At 43.0% G+C, this 23,392-nt stretch overlaps 1 protein-coding gene across 1 annotated transcript; it reads left to right on the top strand.

Moving 5' to 3' along the window:
- Positions 1–457: 457 nt before the first annotated feature.
- SNX5 (sorting nexin 5) lies at positions 458–22,557 on the top strand. Its single transcript, XM_083748468.1, has 13 exons — positions 458–698; positions 6,278–6,382; positions 7,570–7,680; positions 9,034–9,155; positions 11,251–11,374; positions 12,003–12,098; positions 13,292–13,397; positions 13,494–13,569; positions 15,331–15,370; positions 17,007–17,093; positions 17,923–18,082; positions 19,776–19,861; positions 21,972–22,557. The coding sequence occupies exons 1-13, from the start codon at positions 639–641 to the stop codon at positions 22,020–22,022; spliced, it is 1,224 nt and encodes a 407-aa protein (XP_083604594.1). The 5' UTR covers positions 458–638; the 3' UTR covers positions 22,023–22,557.
- Positions 22,558–23,392: the final 835 nt, after the last annotated feature.

Here is a 23,392-nt window from a genome sequence, read left to right as displayed (position 1 = left end):
CATCAATTCTTTGGCGATCAGCCTTCTTTATGGTCCAGCTCTTACTTCCATACATCACTACTGGGAAAACCATAGCTTTAACTATACGGACCTTTGTTGGCAAGGTGATGTCTCTGCTTTTTAAGATGCTGTCTAGGTTTGTCATTGCTTTTCTCCCAAGAAGCAGGCGTCTTTTAATTTAGTGGCTGCTGTCACCATCTGCAGTGATCATGGAGCCCAAGAAAGTAAAATCTCTCAATGCCTCCATTTCTTCTCCTTCTATTTGCCAGGAGGTGATGGGCCCAGTGTGAGGTTAATCAAGGGTTAAGGCAGCCCTTGGGCCATAGAGCTGTGATGGGTGTTGTCCAAGCCTACACCGGGACCTGCTGCCCCGTGGGTCCTGACGCCCTAACCCTCAGCTCTCCTGCTGGGCCGGCCGGCGCTGCCCACCTTTCCTCCCCATCCCGGGACACGGGACTCAAGGCGGCTTAGAGAGGAGAAGACGCACTGGCAGCTGCAAACGGGGCTCGTCTACCCTTTTCTTATCTCTAGGGCGAGCGCGGGGGCGGGGCCGCCGCCTCCCCAGCGGCAGAAAAGGCGGCGCGCGGGGGGGAGCCTCCGCGGCTGCGCAGTAGGAGCCTCCGGGGCGAGGCGCTGTCATGTCTGTGGCCGCGAAGGAGCAGCTGCCGCGGGAGGAGGAGAAGGGGAGTCGGGAGAAGGTGAGCCTCGCGCGGTGCATGGGGGGGGGGGGCCGAGGGGAGCCCCTCTCTCCGGGCTTGGCTTGGGGGGGGGGAGGGAAGCCTCTCCCCTGCCCCGCCCGAGAAGAAGCGCTTCCCGTCCCCTCCCTCCCGCTCTGCCTCTTTTCCCCTCAGAGAAGCGCTGCTCTGTCAGGCGCCCGCATATTTTGAGGCGGGGGGGGGAATGCGCGCGACTTTTACCCAACTGAACCCCCCCCCCTCTCTCGGAGCAGAAAAAGGCCTCCGGAGTCCGGGCTGACGGCTTCCAGGGAGCGAGTCGGTTCCGCTTCGCTTGTGGACGGGCGTCGCTTCCTGGGAGGGGAGGGGGCAGCTTACTTGCGCCTGCCTGCACGTGTGGACGCGGCCGGCCCGCTTCCTGCGCGTCGTCCGGCTCCCTCAGGCGGTGTCTGCTTCAGTGGCGTAGCGTGGGTTGTCAGTACCCGGGGCAAGGTAAGTCATTTGCGCCCCCTAACCTGTGGTTTTGCGCCCCCTAACCCGTGGATTTGAGCCCTCTAACCCTAACCCCCAGATGTTGCGCCCGGTGCGGCCGCCCCCCCCCTGCACCCCCCATGCTACGCCACTGGTCTGCTTCGTCCTTCCCCCGTCAGGCTCCTTTTCTCAAGGGCGGAGCTGCCCCACCACGAGGCGCTTCTCGGGCTGTGCCTCCAGCGCCGGAGGGTCGGAGGTGGGTCGGGCTGCAGTCCGGACACGGGGCGACGCGCTAGGAAGCTGCCTTCTTCCACCATGCCAGGCCTCTGGTCTGCTAGCTCAGTACTGCTGGCAGGGGCTGGCCGAGGGATTCAGCCCCGGACACTGAGATCCAGCGCCGAGGCAGTGGCGTAGCGCGGGGGGTGTAGGGGGGGCCGGCCGCACCGGGCGCAACATCTGGGGGTTAGGGTTAGGGGGCGCAAATCCACGGGTTAGGGGGTGCAAATTACTTGCCTTGCCCCGGGTGCTGACAACCCACGCTACGCCACTGCGTCAAGGGCCTTCTTGCGGTTCACTCATTGCGAGAAGTGAGGTTACAGGGTACCAGGCAGAGGGCCTTCTCCGTAGTGGCACCTGCCCTGTGGAACGCCCTCCCACCAGATGTCAAAGAGAAAAACAACTACCAGACTTTTAGAAGACATCTGAAGGCAGCCCTGTTTAGGGAAGTTCTTTAATGTTTCATGCTGTATTGTGTTTTTAATATTTGATTGGGAGCTGCCCAGAGTGGCTGGGGAAACTCAGCCAGATAGACGGGGTATAAATAATAAATTACAGTGGTACCTCTGGAAACGAACGGGAACTGTTCCGGAGCCCCGTTTGCATCCTGAAGTAAATGTAAGACACGACTGTGTGTCTGTGCATGCGTGGGTCGCGTTTTGCTGCTTCCGCGCATGCGCGTGACATCATTTTGAGCGTCTTCGCAAGCGGCGGAACCCGGAAGTAACACACTCTGTTACTTCCGGGTTGCCGCAGAGCACAACACGAAAATATTCATCACGAAGCTACTTCAACTCGAGGTATGACTGTATTATTATTATTATTATTATTATTATTATTATTAATTTGGCGGAGGTTCCCTCCAAGCCCCACCGGGAGACCCTAAGGACTGAACTTCAAGTATGCAAAGGGGATGGGTTCCTGTTGCTGGAGGTGTCCGGTTTGGCCACAGTGACACGCTGCCCTAGTGATGTCCTCTCTGTGTGGGGCTGCGCTTGAAAAGTGCTCAGGGACTCCAGCTGCCTCAAAGAGCTGCAGCCAGATTGTTATAGGGGAGCAGACGTCTTGCTAGAAAAAGCTCCAAACTGGCTACCAGTCTGTTTCTGGGCACAACTGAAAGTGCTGGTTATGAGCTGGAAGACCATATTCCCTCAGTTCTCGGTGGCTGCTCCCAAACTTAGGGGCTCCCTCCCTAGGGAATCTAGATCAGCTCCATCCTTCTTTCCTTCCATCAGCAGGTGAATACTTTTCTGTTACAGCAGGCTTGGGGGAACTGACTGTTTTTAATGAAAGTACTGGTGCCATGCTGTTTTTATTGTAATTATTGGTATGACTTTAATATATTTTATATCTGTATATAGTTTTAATTCTATCAGTAGTTTTTCAGTGATTTTTTGTTTTGTTTTTCGAGGTTCTTGTTTTTATCTGTAAGTCAGATTGAGTCATGTCAGAGAAAAAGGAGGGGAATAAACAATGCCAGTGAACTGCAGCCCATCTCCAGTCAGTTTACTTGTAAAATTTGTTATGCTTAAATGCAAAAAACTATTACCATGTTCAGTTTAGCCCTAGATCAGTGGGACATCTTGTGCAATTCTCTGCAACTTTACTTGGAAGCAACTTCCACTGTTTTCAGTAATGCTTATTCTTAGGAAAGTGTGCATAGAATTGCAGCCTAAAATTTATTTTGTAGAACGTATATACCATTGATTGATAAAAAAAACACACACAACCCCCCACTCAAAGCTGTTGAATGCTAAGATTATGCTGTGCCCACATCTTTAATATGCCTTCATCTTAACATTAAGTCGCCCTCAATTTGTGACCCACATTTTTATATTTTTAATAGAATAATGCTTAATAAATCCTTACAATACGTATTGTGGTTCCCCAGATGGTGTTGGACTGCACGGCAACTCCCATAATTGTTTCTGACTGCTGCCAGCTGAGTGTGTTGGCTGAGGCTAATGGAACTATGATTCCAACAGCACTGGAGGGCTGCAGCTTTCCTATCCTGTTTGCCTGGGATCATTAATCATTAGCCTGCAGGCAAGATCAACTCCGAGTGAGTAGCATTGCGTACCACAAGTGGACATGCTGGAAACCAATCTGCACGTAATGTGAAGTGATCCTAAATTGCTTCATGCATAATCTGTTGCTTATTCTGGAATAGAGTGTTATCTGAGCGGAAGCTGTTTCTTTGGTCCAGTATCCTCCCCCCCCCCCATGTACTCTGCAATATATATTGTTTTGACAACAGAATGTGCCTGGGCAGTTAAGATAAGTAACTTCAGAATAGCTGTATAAACCTTTTGGCAATTGAATGTGCTGACATGGCACACAGTCTACGGGCAACTCCTGTTTTGAGTGTGTGAGTTGTTTTTGGACTCGGAAGTGGGCAGGGTGGACTGAAAATGGGGGTTGCCTGTATATACATGTAACTTCAGAAGTGCAGGAAGCCCTGATCCAGCTAGGTGACAGAAGTTAGGGTCTATTTTTTTCTTAGAGTTTCAGAGCATGGAACAATGTAGTACATCAAACAAGCAAGAATATAACACAAAACATAAAGAAAATGTAGCCAGTTAAACACTCCAAAAGGCAATAGAAGACAATTAAATAATGGGTAGGGTGGAAGAGGAAATGGTAGAAGATTGAGATGATGTAACAGCTTCCCCCAAAATGTGTTTTGAGTTCAGAGGGAGGCTAATATGACCACCTGCTACATTAATAAGGAAGGGGAACCAAATTGGTTGAACACTCTGTCCGTTTGAGCCTGTTGAGCACCAAGCCTCATAGGTCTGTTCCTCACACTTGGCAACATGCAATATACGGTTATACCAGGCTGTAAAGTCAGATGAACTTGGAGGGGGAAAGGGATGCAAAATATTAATTAATTAGCAATTTGTCTGTTTCTGAATGGCAGCAGGCAGGCTTTTCTTTACCCTAGACCTGCTACAATACTGAGAAGTTGTTCCTAGTATTTCTGATATTTTTTGTGATCTGTTATTGTGTGTGTTGATGCTGGTCTGTGACCGTATTAATAAATTCAATTCAATTCAATACTGAGAAGTCTAGTGCAGACATGACTAAGAATTTTTTGCCATGCTCCCTGTTGGTCCAAGCACATAGCAGCAGCAAGTGTGACAACGTGGACATGACCATACTTGTGTGCACACTTTTTGTACACACGGGCCAGAGACATGCATACATATAGACAGGCGGTACTTTTATGCACTTTTATGTGCATACTGCATCAGCATTTGAAACTAACAGGGAGCCAGTTGCCTTTTGGAACTAAGGAGCGCCCCCTTGTGACCAAGTGGAGATAGATATCCTGCCACAACAGGAGATAGAAATCGCCACTACAGGAGCGGAAGGGTAGTGTTCCTGACTGACTAAAACAGCTGAAAAGCTGTCACCAGCTATTGAGCTGTTGGCATTCCCTTTCATAGCTGCTCCCCTGAAGCCTTTTCAGGGCTTTTTCTCAGCTTGAACTCAACACAACTCAGTTTCAAGCACCTCTCAGGTGGGTGCCATTGCCATTCTAAGAGAAGGAGTGAGGTGTTAATGGTGAGTTTTCGCACCTCTTTTTCTAGGAAAAGTAGCACTGTGCCTTTTGATGTGCTGAAGAGACTCCCTTGTGGTACTCTTGGCATAAGTAAACAAAACTCTTTTCACATGTTTAAATGGATTCCTTCTCGACCAAAGCAAACTGTCCTTCTGTGGTCTGGCCATTCCCACCCTCTACCCAGGATTCCAAAGGCTGTAGCAACTCATTTTTCAGCCTGCCTACCCTAACCTCTCCCTCAGCCCCTCTCTGCCTTTGCTCCGCTGTTTCGTTTCCACACAGCTCAGCTTTCAGTTCCTTGCTCCTAAATAGACAACATCTGATTTTTTCACATTGTGATATATCACTATTAAAAAATTCCTTCCAGTAGCACTTTAGAGACCAACTAAGTTTGTTATTGGTATGAACTTTCGTGTGCATGCACACTTCTTCAGATACCAAGAACTAGTTAACCATCGCAGTACAGTACACCAGTATATTACAATGTCTGAAATAAGGAGGGGCAGCTGGGCTGTGGAGGGAGGGAAGGAGCAGGCAGGCAGAGGAGCATCTTGGGTTTCCTCTGCCAAGGCCACCACAACGTGAATCACTCTCTTCCCAGCAATCACCACCCAACAGAGCTGCACGCTTGCAAGCTCAAAATTTTTGAAACTGTTACCGTGATCTGATCTTCAGACCGGTTTCAGACAATGTATTGATACATCACACAGCCCTAGTTATGACTCTGATTTCCATATATATATATATATATAGGAACTCAGAGAGAGACCTCAGTTGAAGATCTTAATGCACTAAGAGTGGTGTGGGAGGAGGTCATCATACATGGGGGCAAGCAGTTTTGATAAACAATGTTGAAATTAATTTTAGCCCTTCTTTTGAAATAAATTTTGAAATAAAATTCAAATTAACTGTCCGCCAGTCCTGCATAGGCTTCTCTGAGATTGCAGTATAAATCTAAACTACCTAAATGCCATGCTGCTCCTAAGGAAAGAAAAAAAAAGTAGTTTTATCTTCTCCACCCCCAAGACCTGTTTTTGTTCAATTGATGCTATAATAATCCTCTCATATATTTTTCATGTATTGTTACTGCTAATGGTTACAAATTGAGATTGAACTCTGGTAAGGACTCCTCAGCAGCTGTACCACAGTAAATAGGTGACCCGAAGGTTGCTTCCAAAGAATTGCTATTCCTATCCCATCCTCCTAGCTGAGATTTAACGGGTATGGAGCTGGTGTAGGAAACTATTGCTGAGATCTCCAGCCCTCTAAATTCCTTCTGCTTTCATTTCAGATGAGGTCTGTGTCTGTGGATCTAAATATTGACCCTTCACTGCAGATTGATATCCCTGATGCTCTCAGTGAAAAAGACAAAGTGAAATTCACAGTCCATACTAAGGTAAGATGGCAGGGAAGAAGGATAATTAAAGTTGGGACAAAGCTACAACTTTGCCATGTTTAGTGACCGAGGTAACAAAGTTACAGATTAGTGAACATGGCTTGGAAAATAGCCTTACCTCATGTAAATTGAAATGAAAGCATTTTAATGCCAATTTTTAAAAGATGATGTGCTCTGTTTCTCCAGAATTATCTCTTCGGACATCTTCCCTCTACAGTGGACCCTTGGGTTACGTACCTCTCTGGATATGTAATCTTCGGGTTGCCAAAACGGCAAACCCGGAAGTATTTTTCCGGGTTTCGCTGCTTGCGCATACAGATTTTTTCAGGGTGCGTACGGATTAAATCCGTATCCAGAGGGTCCACTGTACTTTTTATTATGGTATTTTATTTTTTCACTTGCTTCCATATACATCTACCGTAAATGCCTCTTGTATTAATCAAGATTGAGCAGTGTATTGAAAACCACCTGAAAAGCTATATATCATGTTTTAAACCAATATATATATATATCCATTTATATAAAATTCAAAATGAACCATGGCCAAAATAAGCTGAGATTTTGTTTAAATTTTACAAAAGCAATATTTCAGTGATGATGTTGCTCATGGGTCATTTTAAGATACTGGTTTGGGGTTAAGAAATTTAAGAAACTGGTTTTTGGTTCATTTGTTTAATCTCACTTTATATTCACACATTATATTACTGCTTTTAATAACATGTAGTAATTCAGATTTGATTTCAGTAAGGGGGGGGCAAGATTTGGGACTTAGTCTTTAAATTTAAAATCAGTTCAGACTTTTTCTGTTTGTTTGTATCTTGACTTCTAAACAGTTTTTGATGGCAGTTGTGCTGCCTGCATAGATCTGAATATGGGATATGGTTGCAACAGCAAGTGAGGAAAGCTAATAGTGGAGTTTTGTGTAGAAGGGCTGTAAACTCCATTTCTGGCATTCAGAACAAATTCCTCATCTCTTGTCTCAGAATACTTTAATTTTACACATGTTTCTTTACACTCGGCTCCAGTTGGTGGCTCTCAGGGTTCTAGTTAAAAAAAAAAGGAGATCCCACAAACCTGAATTCTTCCCCCCCATGTTCCAGCTTAACAGTCTCAAAAGCCTACACTATTTACTATTTTTATTTTTTGTATTAATGAAGTCCAAAGGAGTAACTGATTTCTGCTTTCAGACTACACTGCCAGTTTTTCAGAGCACAGAATTCTCAGTTACAAGACAGCATGAAGATTTTGAGTGGCTGCATGACACATTTATTGAGACAGAAGAGTATGCAGGACTAATTGTAAGTACTTACAAAATCTCATTTAAAATGCAGACATCTTTGCTATAAAATGAAATTGCAAACAAGTAATTCTGTGGTTTCTGATTTTTTGCTTTAGAATTTCATAGTACTGATTCTTAATCTCCAGTGTATATTGATATAGATCTGTAGCCTTGAAACTCATTTCAATGCATGAGTGGGGTTGCTATGGATATTTCAGTTATGCTGCAGTTCTGTACCCACTTAACCTGGGATTAAACCCCATTAGGTTCAGTGAGACTTACTTCTGAGTTGACATGGGTAGGTTGCACTATTAAGTAACCACATTTCAACTCTTTACAGTAACTAATTTTGAGTTTATCAAATAATGAAACCTTACTGAGGGCAGCAAGATGATAATTTAATGAAGTAGTGATACTTCATTAGTGGATCATTGTGAAATTGCCTCCAAAAGGAGATCTGAGAAGAGCCAGAGATGTGGATCTTGCAGAAGTGCAGTTAAATTCTGCTTTATTTTGCTAATCTTTTAATTGTGTGGTTTTCTGAGTTTTCTCCAGTTTTTAAAATAAATTTAGTTGTACTATTGTTGGTTTGGATTTTTTTTAGCTTGTTGGTTTTATTGAAGACTGAAGTAGTTGAGAAATGACATATATGTTTAGCAGCAAGAGTGTGTGTATGCTTGTGTGTGCTAGAGTGCTGTTCTCAAAGTTTCAGCTCCAAGAGCATTTGACACCCCTCAACAATTGCCCCAATTTTTTGTGCTAGGGGCTCATACAAAGGCAATGAGATTATTGTCAGGACTTCGCACACTTCAAATTTCATCATTTTATTTAAATTAGACATACAATACAATACTACTTTTTGGAGATGCAGTTTTGCATTTACTTGCAATGTGCTACATCTCCACCACTGTCTATCCTCAATCTCCGTCCCACCAGATCTGTAGCTACAGATTTGCCCTTAGAACACTTTGAATACATTGGTCATATTTTAGTTCATTTCACATCTTTTCAGCATTTACACTGCTGTTCTATAGCGAAATACTGTTATACTATACTGTACCTAAGTTATTTATTTATTATTTACTTTAACAAATTATATACTAATTACAGTAGGAGACACAATACAATGAAACTAAAAATGACTAAAAGCTATTATTATATTAATTCTATTAAAAATGAATAAAAAAGTCTTCAGAAAGCACTGGAAGCTCAACAGAGAGGTGGCTTTTCTTACCTCAGCTGGAAGGTATTTCCATAAAAATTAGATGTTTGACTTGCAGTGTTCTTGTAGAAATTGCTAGACAGTAGAAATTACTGAAGTTCTCTTTTTGGACAAGGAGGTTCCTAACAACAGATAATCTTTTTGTCTAAGATTCCTCCAGCACCTGCAAAGCCTGACTTTGATGGCCCCAGAGAGAAGATGCATAAGCTTGGGGAAGGAGAAATGTCTATGACAAAAGAGGAATTTGCCAAATTGAAGCAAGAGCTGGAAGCGTGAGTGTGATCATACTTAAAAGACCCTCTATATCCCATGTAAATGTTTGCTTGCTGACAAATCTATACGAGTGTAAAGAAGGCTTCTGAACTATCAAGACTCTACATGTTAAAACAGCCTAGTAAGTTTTCTGAATTTGCATTGTCTTCCCACTCCTCTGCATGGTTTTAGTTTAGTTTAGTTTGTTGCATTCATATCCCCCCTTTATTCTATATGGCCCTGGATAACTCAGTTAGTTAGAGCATGGTGCTGATAATGTCAAGGTTGCACGTTTGTTCCCCTTATGGGACAGCTGCATATTCTTGCATTGCAGGGGGTAGACTGGATGATCCTTAGGGTCTCTTCCAACTCTACAATTCTATGATTTTATCCTCTCAGAAAACCTTATGTTCAGTGACAGGCTCAAGGTCACCCAGTGAACGTCCAAGAGCCAATAGGGATTTGAAGCCAGTTTCCCCAGTCCTAGTTAAAAGCTCATGTTATTTAAATCTGTTTATACACCACTATTCAGACAATTTGTCATTTACAAGCTTAAGAAAACTTATAACATAATTAAACATTTCAATAAAGTTACAAGACATGATAGCAGTCTGTCATCCAGTGTTTGTGAAAGGTTGGGGTAGGCAAATTCACCAGTCTCCAAAAAGAGAACAGACCTGTCCTGGTAGACTATTCCAGAGCATCAGAGCTGCTACGAAGAAGGTTCTTCTCCTGTTTGAGGGTAACCTAGGCTTCCCATAAGACATGTTTCAAAATAGGGTCTCCTCAGAAGATCTCAAGTGCTGGGAGAATTTGCACATTCTCAGAGATTACTAGAACCAAGTTGTTGAGGTTTTTAAAGTTAAGAACCTGTGCTTTGGATTAGGCCTGGAAATCAACTTGGGATCCAGTTTGAAGGCAGAGTTGCTGTTAGTGAGAATGTCATCTGTCCAACTAGCTGGTAATCAGTCTGTTCTGGAAAGAGTTAATACGCACACACGAAAAAGAAGAGATAGGGAGCCTGTGGCTGTCCAGACCTTGACAGACTATTCTGACTGGATCAAATTAGGAATTGAAGTCAGCAGCGGAGGGCTACAGTTCCCCCATCCCTGCCTTAAATGATCTGGCTTGTAGACGCTTTGATCCAGCATTGTCATTGAAGACAGATATGTCGGTGGCTTGTAGCACCTTTATCAGCTTAGTGTCACAGTCGATCTATCAGCCTGTCATGACAGAAAGCCTTGCAGTATTTTTTTAGTGGGATTAAAGGGTAGTTCTTAAGTCTGAGAGGTTGAATACTGATTTAAAATATCAAGATATGGGTGTGTGTGAAGGAGCTAAAGTTCATATCTGGATACAAGAACCAGTGCTTTTTTCCCAGGGGGATGCAGGGGTACCCTAAACATTTTGTGAATCTAAGTTTGGCCTCATTGAGGGGCAGTATCTCAATATGAGTAGGAAAATGAGAGTACCCCTAAACAAGTCCTGTTTCTGGGGATGGTCTGTAATTCCAGTCTCTGGCTATGCGTGTGGTTCCTACTGCCAGATCGGGACCTGTGCACACAATTCGAGGTATATGGTCATTGCAGCCACTGATGGTACTGTTGGGTGGAAGAGTGGCGTCTAATCTGTCATCTAAAATGTAAATAAGAAGTTATGGCATTCATCAGTGAAAACAATTACAGTCATACCTTGGTTTTCGAACAGCTTAGTTCTCAAACCTTTTGGCTCCGGAACGCTGCAAACCCGGAAGTGACCGTTCCAGTTTGCGAACTATTTTTGGAAGCCGAACATCCACAGCCTCCAATTGGCTGCAGGAGGCAATTCTGCGTCCAATCAGAAGTCGTGCTTTGGTTTCCGGACGTTTTGGAAGTCGAATGGACTTCCGGAACAGATTCGGTTTGACTTCCAAGGTATAACTGTAATTGACTGCAATTGGCTGTGATTCCTGAGGGGAAGATGACGCTTTGGGTCCTTTTCAGCTCCTCGATTCTATGCAAGAAGATACCTGCAATGCTTCTATGCACAGTCCACTACGATGCAGGTGCACCTTAGGCCGAAGTGTGCACAATGTGGGGCACATTTTTTTCCATTCCAATATTATTTTTCTTCCAGGGAGTACCTTGCGGTCTTCAAGAAAACCGTATCGTCACATGAAGTCTTCCTTCAGCGAATTTCTGCCCATCCTCTTCTCAGCCAAGATCACAACTTTCATGTCTTCCTTGAGTATGATCAGGATGTAAGGCACACCTGCTTTTCATTTATTTACACAATTTCTAAACCAGCCTTCATCAAAAACATCCCAGGATGATTTACAGATCATTAAATTAAAACATCAAAATTCATAATGAATAAAAAATATAAAATCAAAATTCTTCCATTTAAAACAATCCAGACAATTACAAGAACCACTGAAAGAATCAAGCCCAAAAAAATCCTGTCAAAGGAAGGCAAGACTGCATTTAAGCTATATACAACTTCACATTGCTTCCGTAAATAACACCTTTTTAACTTGAGGACAGCTGAACTATGGAACTCCTTGCCACAAGTAAAGTGCTGTGGCAAAGAATTCAGCAATTTTTGAAACGGGATTAGAAATAATAAAATTATGACTGTAGTTGCTGATTGAATATGCCAAACTCCACCAGCCACAATTTTGTAACTGGCTCTGTTCCTGTAGTGCCAATTTGTCACACGTAGACCTCATTAATAGCCACCACTCTAAAGTGGGCTCTGTGGGTAGAATACTGGAAATGCATGGGTTAGGGTATGGTGCCAATAGCACCAAGATCATAGGTTTGAATTCCAGCATAATGAATAGGATAGTTTATCACTGCCTAATATGTCTCTTTCCATATCTCTCTTAGCTAAGTGTTCGGAGGAAAAACACAAAAGAAATGTTTGGTGGCTTCTTCAAAATTGTGGTGAAGAGCGCTGACGAAGTTCTGTTCTCTGGGGTTAAAGTAAGAGTTCTTAAAGCTAAATTATCTCTTGCGTTATTTTCCATAAATCTGTATGCCTGTTTACGTATACTGTATTACTGGCATTTAAAAACCTTTACAGTGGTGCCCCGCAAGACGAACGCCTCGCAAGACGGAAAACCCGCTAGACGAAAGGGTTTTCCGTTTTGGAGGTGCTTCGCTAAACGAATTTCTCTATGGGGTTGCTTCGCAAGACGAAAAAATCTTGCCAGTTCCCGCGGGTTTTTTTTTCGCTCCCCCCCCCTTTTCCTAAGCTGCTAAGCCGCTTAACAGCTGATCGCTAAAAGCCGCTAGACCGCTAATAGCGCTAATCCGCTAAGCTGTCAATGGGCTTGCTTCGCAAGACGAAAAAACCGCTAGACGAAGAGAATCGCGGAACGGATTCATTTCGTCTTGCGAGGCACCACTGTATTTCAGTTGCTCTCTTGGATTTTAATTGATTTCATATAAATGCTGTTGTTGTTTTGAACTGCTTTTGTATTTATTTTTTAAAAATCTTTTTATATATGCAATTGTTTTAACGGCTTTTTTGTATGTTAACTGTTTTATTGTAAATCACATCAAGACTTTCTGGCATGAAATTATGCAAATTGCGTTGCTAAGAACAAACACTTAGGCTCATTCTTTAGCAATAGAGTGGGTTGGGGGAGGGGGCAAATCGGGGCTCCAGGACACCATGAATTCAGTACTACTGTGAGCACTCCTCCGCCCTATTTTTGGAGGTATAGACTTAACAACAGCCCTGCTGGATGAGAGCAAAGTGCTATCTTCCCCAGCACTTTCCTTTCCACTGTAAAGTAAAACTAACTTATCAGGATTTTTTTATGGGGTAGGGAACAGAGCTGAGGGAATGGAGATTGCTTGTGCAGTGAACCTATCAGAGCAGGACTTTTAAAGTGTTTTTCTTTCTTTAAGGCTGATTATTTTGAAAAGATTTAAGCAACTTTCAGGTAAAAGGGTGTTGGGGCTATCATAATTCTGCACACATACACAGACCTTCACATGATGTTCACTTGTTTCAGGGAAGGCTTAAAGTAGCTAAATATTTTGTAAATGATTTCAAAAGCCAAGCTCGTATTGCATTCCTACTAAAGAGGGTTAATGTGAAAGTAACTCTAGCCTAATTTTCGCATTTGCTTGCTCAAAACACTAATCATCCGAAAATCTCTTTCCAGGAAGTAGATGATTTCTTTGGACAAGAGAAGACATTTCTTATAAACTACTACAACAGAATCAAGGACGCATGTGCAAAGGCAGATAAGATGACAAGAGCTCATAAAAGTAACTTTTTCACCTATAGAGACACTTAAGAGTAGTTTCTAAATACTGCTCAGTTCAGAGACAAGACTGAAAGTGTTTTGTGTTCTTTCTCAACAGATGTTGCAGATGACTATATTCATACTTCAGCTTGCTTAAATAGTCTGGCTCTAGAAGAACCAACTACCATTAAAAAGTAAGTCCATGCCATTCCTCTTCAAAAATAGCTCTGGCAAAGATTCTCAAACTTTCATTGTTTCATTCAGGCCAAGGGAGCCAGCGTTAGTCCACAGACAGCTTTCCGGGTCATGTGGGCCAGCATTACTAAACTGCTTCTGGTTCGATGGAATACCGTGACAAGTGCCAGAGCGCACAGAAACACCATTTACCTTTCCACCACAGTGGTACCTCTTTATCTACTTGCAATGGCATGCTTTCAAACTGCTAGGTAGGCAGGAGCTGGGACTGACCAATGGGAGCTCATCCTATTATGGGCATTCGAACTGCCAACCTTCTGATCAGAAAACCCAAGAGGCTCAGTGGTTTAGACCACAGCGCCACCTGCTGCCAGTACAGTGCTATTCACTTGAGTGTGCTGTCACCTTCTGATACAAAAGTGTTCTGAAACTCAGGTTTAAAATTTTGCAAATGTACAATTGCTGAACACTCTATTCCAGGTCCATGTATGTTTCTAGTTCTTTGCACCAGAACAACACCAGCCCTTGTTCTTTTTCTGTGGGGTCTTCTTTTTGGGCCAGTGGGCACATCTGGAATTTTGAGAGAGTGCTGTGGGCTCCAGTCACAAAATGGCTGCAGTGGGGGTTGTTGCCTAAAGCAAAATGGCTGCCTTAGCTAAGAGCAGAACAAGAGGCAGGACTACAGAATGGCACAGGCATGCCCCATTGCCCCACTCCAATCAGTTAGGGGGAGGCACTACATCAGGCACTCCCACATTTTCCCTCTGTTCAGAACAGAAGTGAAGGTGGGTGTCCAGTCCTGGCATCCAATGAAAAGTGGACATGTTTTGGGGAAAGTGTTCATTGTAGGAGAGGGGAAACCAGTGCTAATAGGGACTGAGCATGAAGATCAAATAGTCCCTCATGCGTTGTGCACTTTTGAGGCTTTTTGGGGGGGCGCACTGATGCCTGTGGGCGCCATGTTGGCAACCTCTGATCTAAGTTGTCTTCTAGTACTATATTATCTTCCTCAAGCATAATTTCTGACTCCTCTCTGTTGGACTTGTTTATAGTAATGAAAATTGAGAAGACTCTGCTAAAATTTCATTACTGCCTAGCAGGATGCAGTAGCATGAATACATTCACCAGATTATCCAGTTAATGTGGTGTGGTAGCTTCTGTTGGTCAGGGATGTCTGCACATCTTGTCTTTTGTACGGCTTCATACCTCTACTGTTAGTATCTCCTTCCTTGCCCTGTGTTCTTCTGTGTCATCATAACTGGAGTCTTACGGAACAGGCCAATCTGTTCAGGCAGGTTGAATCAGAATCTAGCCTTATATAAATAAGCCCACAAAAGTTACTTGCAGTGCCATTTCTTTTACATGCCTGCTAAGGGGCTAGTAGCCTGTGTCACTGTGCTGGCCTTAGAAAAGGGGGAGCACTCTCCTTCCCAGCCAGCATGGAAACAGACTAAAAATATTGCTTTCCTCCAGGTAGACTGGTGGACGTGATCCAACCTGGAGGTTTCTATCCTGGTTGTGGAGGAAAGACTTTCCTCTACAGTTAGCACAGAAGCCAAATAGTTTGGCAGAGGAGGCGTGGAGCCAGGTACTCCTGCATGGTCACTTATGAATTTAACCACTAACTTTGCAGCCATAGCTGATGTGGCCCAACTCCTTGCCCCAGTGCAGGAGGTTTGCTACTAATATAAAGCTATTGGTGTGAGTTCAGGGTTTGGGAGATACAGTTAACATTCTCTTCTCACCCTATTCCTCCCCAGGTACTTGGTGAAAATTTCTGAGCTCTTTGAGAAACTCCGGGTAACTTTTATTTTATTTTATTTTTTATTTAAAATATTTATATCCCGCCTTTCACCAAAAAATAATCCAAGACAGTAACATCCCTCTTAAAAGCAATCAAAACATTTAAGATTGTATTATAAAACATAAGTAGAATAAAGCAGCAAGATAAAAATGTAATCTACAGAAAAAGCAGCAGGAGACAAAACAAAAAACTACAATTGGCACATGCCATCAGTATAAAACCGTATCGGTCGGATGTCTTTCTAAAATGGAAGGTATTTGCCATCTGACAAACTATTGTAAGGGAGGGGTCAGCATTCACTACATCAGGAGGGACCTCCTCTGAGAAAATCTCTCCTTAGACACAGCCTGACGGACTGCGCTGGTCAGTTGGGACACACAAGAGGGCATCTGACCATGATCTTAGTGCAGAAAACAGTACCTTTAGTATCATTAGCCTAAAAACCACAGGCCAGTTCAGCTAAGAAGGTGCTTTAGCAGGAACCAGCACAGCAAACTGACTCGGGGTGTGTGTGTGTCGGGGTCTGGAGAACCCCCAGAACAGTGCCTCGCGGGAGGAAAGGGGAGAATGTTCTATCAGCAAGCTGAAGTGCTTACGCTGACAGAACCATTGGAAAAAAGTGCAACGTTCAATTCCTCCCTATAATGGATGTTATAGATTATTGCACTCTGGACCAAACTGAGTTTCCAGACACCTTTTCAAAGGAAGCCCCACTTAGAGTGCATCCACTAAGAGTAGTCCAGACAAGGTGTAACTAAGACATGTGTTTTCATGGCCAGATCTGTAGTTGGTGTACCAGCTTGTGCTGGGCAAAGGAATGCCCACTGCAGCTGTCACCTGAACATAATTTGTCAGAGTTGGGTCCAAGGGTATTTCAAAATAATAACCTGTGTTTAGTGCCACACAGCTTGAACCCCTGTTTCTAGAGCAGCAGTTCTACTGAACTGAACCCTACTGATGTGCAAACCATCTTGTGTTTCTGCATGCTCTGTTCTGGATAACTTTGTTGATTTGTTGGATTATTGGGGAAATGTGTGGTGTGTGGTGTGATATGGTTTAGCAGCTACAGTGCCATAAAGTTCAGTATGCCTGCCTGCCTGCTGATGCAGAGCACCATAGCTATTTCTGGATTAAGCTTCATTTGTTAGCCTAGAGGCAGTCCATGGAGGCCCCAGGCACTGATCCAGAATCTCAGCAAGGTTGAGCTTTGAGGCAACCTGACCAAGGTGCAAATGACCAAGGTGTAAAATAGAAGTTCCCCAGCACTACTGTCTAGAACAGGCTTCCTCAACCTTGGCCCTCCAGATGTTTTTGGCCTACAACTCCCATGATCCCTAGCTAGCAGGACCCAGTGGTCAGGGATTATGGGAATTGTAGTCTTAAAACATCTGGAGGGTCGAGGTTGAGGAAGCCCGGTCTAGAATCATATCCTCAAGTCACTCCTGTGTCCTTGTGTGGGTCATTCATCGGGGCTGCCAAGGTTGTTTCCATTCTTAAACAGCCCAAGGCCAAAGTGAAATGGAATTATTTATTCTGCAGAATTTAACTTTTTTTTCTTAAAGATGCTACAGCCAATATGCACTAAACTTTAAATTATTTGTCTATACAGTAATTATGTTTTCTTTTCCACAGAAAGTAGAGAATCGTGTTTCTTCTGATGAAGATTTGAAACTATCAGAATTACTAAGATACTATATGCTCAATATAGAAGCAGCAAAAGTGAGTCCTCTCTGAACGTTTTCTCCAGTACTTACACTATGAGAACAATTTGGCTGAACTTTGTACCACACTTCTTATAGCAATGCATTAACATGCTCCACATGGTTGCAATCTGAAGGTTGAAATGGTACCAAGATAATGAGGAGACTATGTTCATTGTTGATTGGGTACATTTTTTTGTCATTGAGGTTCAGAACTTCTTTGGCTACTCCTAGACCAATTGCCACGACCTTATTCATCTGCTTCTGATGAGAAACTTGCAGCCCTTTCTGATTCGACTATATCATGAAAAAATCATGAAAAAAATCAGGAGGTTGTAGTGCTCAAGACTAACTTACTGCATCCCAGCTTACAGCATTTCTGAACCTTGGCCCTGCTCGCTTGGACTGATGGGAGATGGGAGTCCAGCATTATTTGGAGGGTACCACGTTGGGCACCATTGACCTAGATTGGCAGGCTTGTGCTAAGGAGATATGCTTCATATCTCTGCTTGGCTACGACTCCCGAAATGACTCCCGAAACGGTTTGAAAAGCAAGGCGCGTCTTCTGATTGGCTGCATGAGCTTCCTGTACTCAATCGGAAGCCGTGTCAGACGTTCGGCTTCCAAAAAATGTTTGCAAACTGGAACACTCACTTCCAGGTTTGCAGTGTTTGGGGGCCAAGCCATTCAAGTACCAAGGTACCACCTTAATAAGGTTTATCTTTGTTCTTCATTTTGGGGTGCTTCTTGAGATATAGATCAGGCTGCATATCTGTATAACATGGGGTATAGCTTTGTGTTAAATTCTCTGATCAAGAACTGTTTTTTCTTTCACTCAACCTATTCAGGACCTCTTGTACAGACGTACACGGGCCCTTGTGGAGTATGAAAATTCAAATAAAGCTTTGGATAAAGCTAGGTTGAAAAGCAAAGATGTCCAGTTGGCAGAAGCACATCAGCAAGAATGCTGTCAAAGATTTGAGAAACTTTCTGAATCTGCAAAACAAGGTAAAACCCCCTCAGGACACCACATAAAAGCAAAGCTTTGCAGTGGATGTGCCTCAGATGTTCTTCCATAATTTTTCAGTCTAGAGTTTACTTGCCTTGTAGAAAGATGTAACTTCTGCTTGTGATATGAAGTCTAGGGTGTTCATGACTTTATTCCCTCGCAATCAGCATAGGGATAAAGATTGAAATTGCCCTAAAGTGATGAGTGGGATCTCATTTTTCTGCATCAAGTTCGACAACCAGCATCTGTGTCGTGGGGATGGCAAATGGAGTCTGGCCCCCTCAGTAACATGATTTGTCTTAAAGGTGAGGAGGCAGGAAGCTTATGAATTCTTTAATGGCCTCCCTACCACTTTCCTTGTAATTTGAACACCGACCAAGAGTACTGGATTACCCAATGGGCAGACTTGTGTTTAAGGAACAAGCACAGCAAAAAAATGAGTTTGTTTGGTTTTGTTTTGTTTTTTGAAGCAAAATGACATTTGATATCTTCCCCCCCCCCCAAAAAAAAAGAAAAAACCCAAACCAGCTGCCATGGGAAAAATCAGAACTTTGTTAAGACATCCTTAAATGCCACTAGAGTTTTATTTTATGGTTTTGTATTGTTTTTGTTTTGAATTACACATAAGGGTAACTATAATAAAGTTCTGTTCTTCGGGTCTCTAAAGGTTTGCCCTACTGAGCATGAACTGAAAATAAAACCCCACCTGCTTCACCCAGTATAATTCCACATGTACATGCTCTGCCAGCATTGAGCTATTTTTATGGATGAATTTTGTTGATTGGTTTGATTGCTATTTCCCCTTTCTTTACCTATACAAAATCCTTCTAAATTTATTACTAAGGCTAACACTAAGAGTTTGGTACAAGTATTAATTAACTTCATCCCAGACTTTTGATTCAGTCAACAACCATTTTGCACGGGGGTTCCTTTCATGGCCCCCACATGCATTGGAAGAACACATATGAGCCCGCCCTGCCCCCATTACGCCCTTTTAGCAACGTGTTAAGTGACATTTTCAGGTCACTTCCAGGTTTGGCACCATGGATACGTCCACGATCATGTATCTTTCAGGCACACACATTCATCGGTCGCTGCCTGCATTTCCCTTTCCATAGTGCTATGGAAATCTTTCAGAAAAACTGGGTATTATTTGGAATAGATATATATCAGCATGTTTGGCACTTATTTATAGTTTGACAAAATGGGTTAATTCAGTTACCAAGTTTCTCAAAGGACATAAAACATTTTGCTGCCTGTAAAAGTTACTCATTCCTGTTGGCAAGTACTCAACATCTTTATGCTAATGATTTGTTCATGTGTTTGTCATTTAACTCAATTAAAATGAAAGTGGCTTAAGCTATTGGAGCATTAACCCTACCCAAATGAATTCTTACACTAATGAAAGTCCATGTGTGTTAGGTTCTGGCATGCAGGCATTCTTCTGTAGTAGCAGCACTCTTCTCCTACCCAACCCATCTGTAATGCACAGGGTAGACGCTTGTTGGTGTGTCCACCCCCCCCCCATTTGTGCCTAATAATGAAACTGAAAACAATTATCTCCCCACTCCATTAGAATAATTTTCAGATTATACAAAAATATTGCAGTGGTTTAAAATTATTTAAGACGATAAGACACCCCCCCCAAGTCCATCTCCAAGTGATTTAATGTCTCTGTTCTCCCAACGGCAGAACTGATCAACTTCAAACAGAAGCGAATAGCAGCATTTCGTAAAAATCTAATTGAAATGTCTGAGCTCGAGATCAAGCATGCAAAGGTATGTGTTTAAAGTAAGACACTGGTTGGAGGCTGCCTTAACTGTAGAAAATACTCCACGGTATGCATTTGGGGGCAGTTCAGCGTATTTGGCCTTTCAGGGCTAGCAAACAAACCTTTTGCAATATGAAGACTGTTCAAGTGGGGGGGGATTGCTAATTAAGTAGGTTGATTTAGATTAGTGTGTTTTATGCTGTCAACCAAAACTTTCAATATCACTAAATAAGCCCTGAAGTCTTTTTTTGGCATGGTAATACTTTTCAAATATGGACAGAAAACTTATTTAAATTTGTTTCAAAGAACTACTGTGCCACTGCTTTTCTCTGGGTGCAGGGAAGACTTGTATATGTCTGAATTGAGTACTCTGACCTTTAAGGACATTCTCATAGAGCCTTTTATGTGAATAAGAGTCAGCTATGAAATGGCATGGTTTGTTTAGGAGGAGGGACTACTGGAGCATATAATTAAGAGCAAGGTGCCCAAAATGTTGAGAATTCACACTGCGTAGCCATATCCAGGGGGAGGGATGTTTTGCTCTTATTCTTATACAGAAGACCTACTTCATGTGTCTACTTAATTTTAAAACCTCCACACAAGTGCATGAAGCTCTTTCATGTCAAAACTCAGGAAGGTGAAGGTCTGAAGAAAGGAGCATTCTATACTCAAGGCTTCCCATGCAATTTTGAGACCTCATACAGGAGAATCCCAGTGTCCAACCATACACCTCCACACAGTGGCAAAGAAAGCTTAGTATGCTCACTCATGATCTATCAGTGCTTGGAAAGTTCATTTTTTAAAAGAATCTAGTTCTGGTTCATCCTGTCCATACAGGAACTAGTTCCAGTTTATCCAAAGGAACCTTTAGTCCATAAAAAGTTCATCCTCTGCAAAAGAAAAATCAGCATTCAGATCTTATAAGCCGCTGTGATGAATATAAGGTCCGACAGTGAAACAGAGGTCACAAACAATAAGTTGTCTGACAAACAGCATACCAACAGGTGGGAGGGGAGGGAGCGAGAGGAAGAGAGGAGGCGTTCTTGCGTCCTCTTTACTTTTTGCTTTCGCTTATTTATTTATTTATTTATTTATTTATTTATTTATTTATTGTTTCCTGCTTGGCAGGGGGTTGGACTCGATGGCCCTTGTGGTGTCTTCCAACTCTATGATTCTAAGCTTTCCCCCCAATTGGTTTCCCATACCAGAAAAGCCTAATCCTGTTTAATATGTTTCAGCCACACAGCTGTTAAAGGCATAAGGCATCATTCACTTTGTCCCTGTCTCTGTATTACTGGTGCAAGTTGCTCCTGTTGGAAGAGAGCAAACGGCTTCAGCAGGGAAGATAAAGAAAACCCCTCTATCTGATTGTTTAGAAACAGTGACTAAGACATATTAGCCACAGCGGCATCTCTATCTGGCTAATAAAGTCATACCATGTTGCCTCCACATTTTGTTTCCTAACTTTCTTTACTGATGCTCAGTAGTTTGTTTTTTTTTTAAAGTAACAGCTAAGAGTTTGGCAGGGGGAAGTATTGAATGTGAAGATGAACTATAAATCATTCAAAGTTTTGCACCAAAGTGAATTTAACCCACCATAATAATAATAATAATAATAATAATAATAATAATAATAATTTATTATTTATACCCCGCCCATCTGGCTGGGCTTCCCCAGCCACTCTGGGCGGCTTCCAACCAAGTATTAAAATACAGTAATCCATCAAACATTAAAAGCTTCCCTAAACAGGGCTGCCTTCAGATGTCTTCTAAAAGTTTGGTAGTTGTTGTTCTCTTTGACATCTGGTGGGAGGGCGTTCCACAGGGCGGGTGCCACTACCGAGAAGGCCTTCTGCCTGGTTCCCTGTAACTTGGCTTCTCGCAGTGAGGGAACCGCCAGAAGGCCCTTGGCACTGGACCTCAGTGTCTGGGTAGAACGATGGGGGTGGAGACGCTCCTTCAGATATACTTTAGTTCACCTGGCAGTTATAGTAACTGCATCTGCATAGGGCTACAGTGTTGAGTTTATGTACGTAAACTACCAAACTGAATTCTGTGGTTAGGTTTGATGGCTCCCTGTCTCTTCAACCTAACGGATTACTTCTTTTGCCTTCCAGAATAATGTTTCTCTCATACAAAGCTGCATTGAAGTGTTAAAGAAGAACTGAAGGCAACTTACCTGTGGGGGGTGGAGTGAGGAAGGCACTTGGAAATTGCACTCAAACGGCCGCATGGGACTCTGTTTCTAGCTTGGTTTCTCTACACCACCTTTTTCTGGCTAAAAACTTAACCAAGCTGACACTAATGCATTGATCTCAATGATTAAAAAAAATTGTATTACATATAGATTTGCTTGAATTTCCACTGACGTGTTAAACCTCAGGGTAAGCAAACAATATGTGTATGAGTTTGATAACTGGTGAATTACTATTGTGGAAGAAACTGGTTTCTAGAAAAATGCCTTAGCACTGGAAATGAGTTTGTGCAGTGGAAGATTTGAAATTACAATCTGTCATGGTGCCTGTTGCACCATAACCCAAATATCTCTATTTCCATGTGCAAATGACTACAGCTAATGCTTTGCAATTTTATAAGGAAATGCATTAACATTAAATTTCATAAACCTCTACTGCAATATTTTTTGATTCACTGTGTATGTACTCTTGAATACAAAATAAATGTCTACTCTTGATTTATGTAGCATTTAATTGATGTGGAGTCTTCTTTGCTCTTGCAACAGTAATAGGCATCTATGTTCCACGGCTATTTTACATATTGAAATGTGCAGTGTAACTCTTGTTCCACTGGCTGAAGCGACTTAGTATTGCAACAGAAAAAGATGAGTTTATTTGATTTGATTTAATAATTGTATTCCACTTTTCCAACAACAAAGGTGGCTCACAATAACCACAATAACATTAAAAAACAAACAAACATTGAAATCACAATAATAAATTGAAACAATGATTAGGTAAAGGGGACCCCTGACCATTAGGTCCAGTCATGGCCGACTCTGGGGTTGCGGCGCTCATCTCACTTTATTGGCTGAGGGAACCAGCGTACAGCTTCTGGGTCATGTGGCCAGCATGACTAAGCTGCTTCTGGTGAACCAGAACAGCACACAGAAACGCCGTTTACCTTCCCACTGGAGTGGTACATATTTATCTACTTGCACTTTGATGTGCTAGGTTGGCAGGAGCAGGGACTGAGCAACGGGAGCTCACCCCGTCGCGGGGATTCGAACCGCCGACCTTCTGATCGGCAAGTCCTAGGCTCTGTGGTTTAACCCACAGCGCCACCCAAATGATTACTGTTCAATAGGTAAAGGTAAAGGTACCCCTGCCCGTACCGGCCAGTCTTGACAGACTCTGGGGTTGTGCGCCCATCTCACTTAAGAGGCCAGGGGCCAGCGCTGTCCGGAGACACTTCCGGGTCACGTGGCCAGCGTGACATCGCTGCTCTGGCGAGCCAGAGCCGCACACGGAAACGCCGTTTACCTTCCCGCCAGTAAGCGGTCCCTATTTATCTACTTGCACCC

The sequence above is a fragment of the Podarcis gaigeae genome (assembly GCF_964106915.1).
Source record: "Podarcis gaigeae genome assembly, chromosome: 7".
Classification (NCBI taxonomy): Eukaryota; Metazoa; Chordata; class Lepidosauria; order Squamata; family Lacertidae; genus Podarcis; species Podarcis gaigeae.
This window is presented reverse-complemented; position numbering and strand designations above follow the sequence as displayed.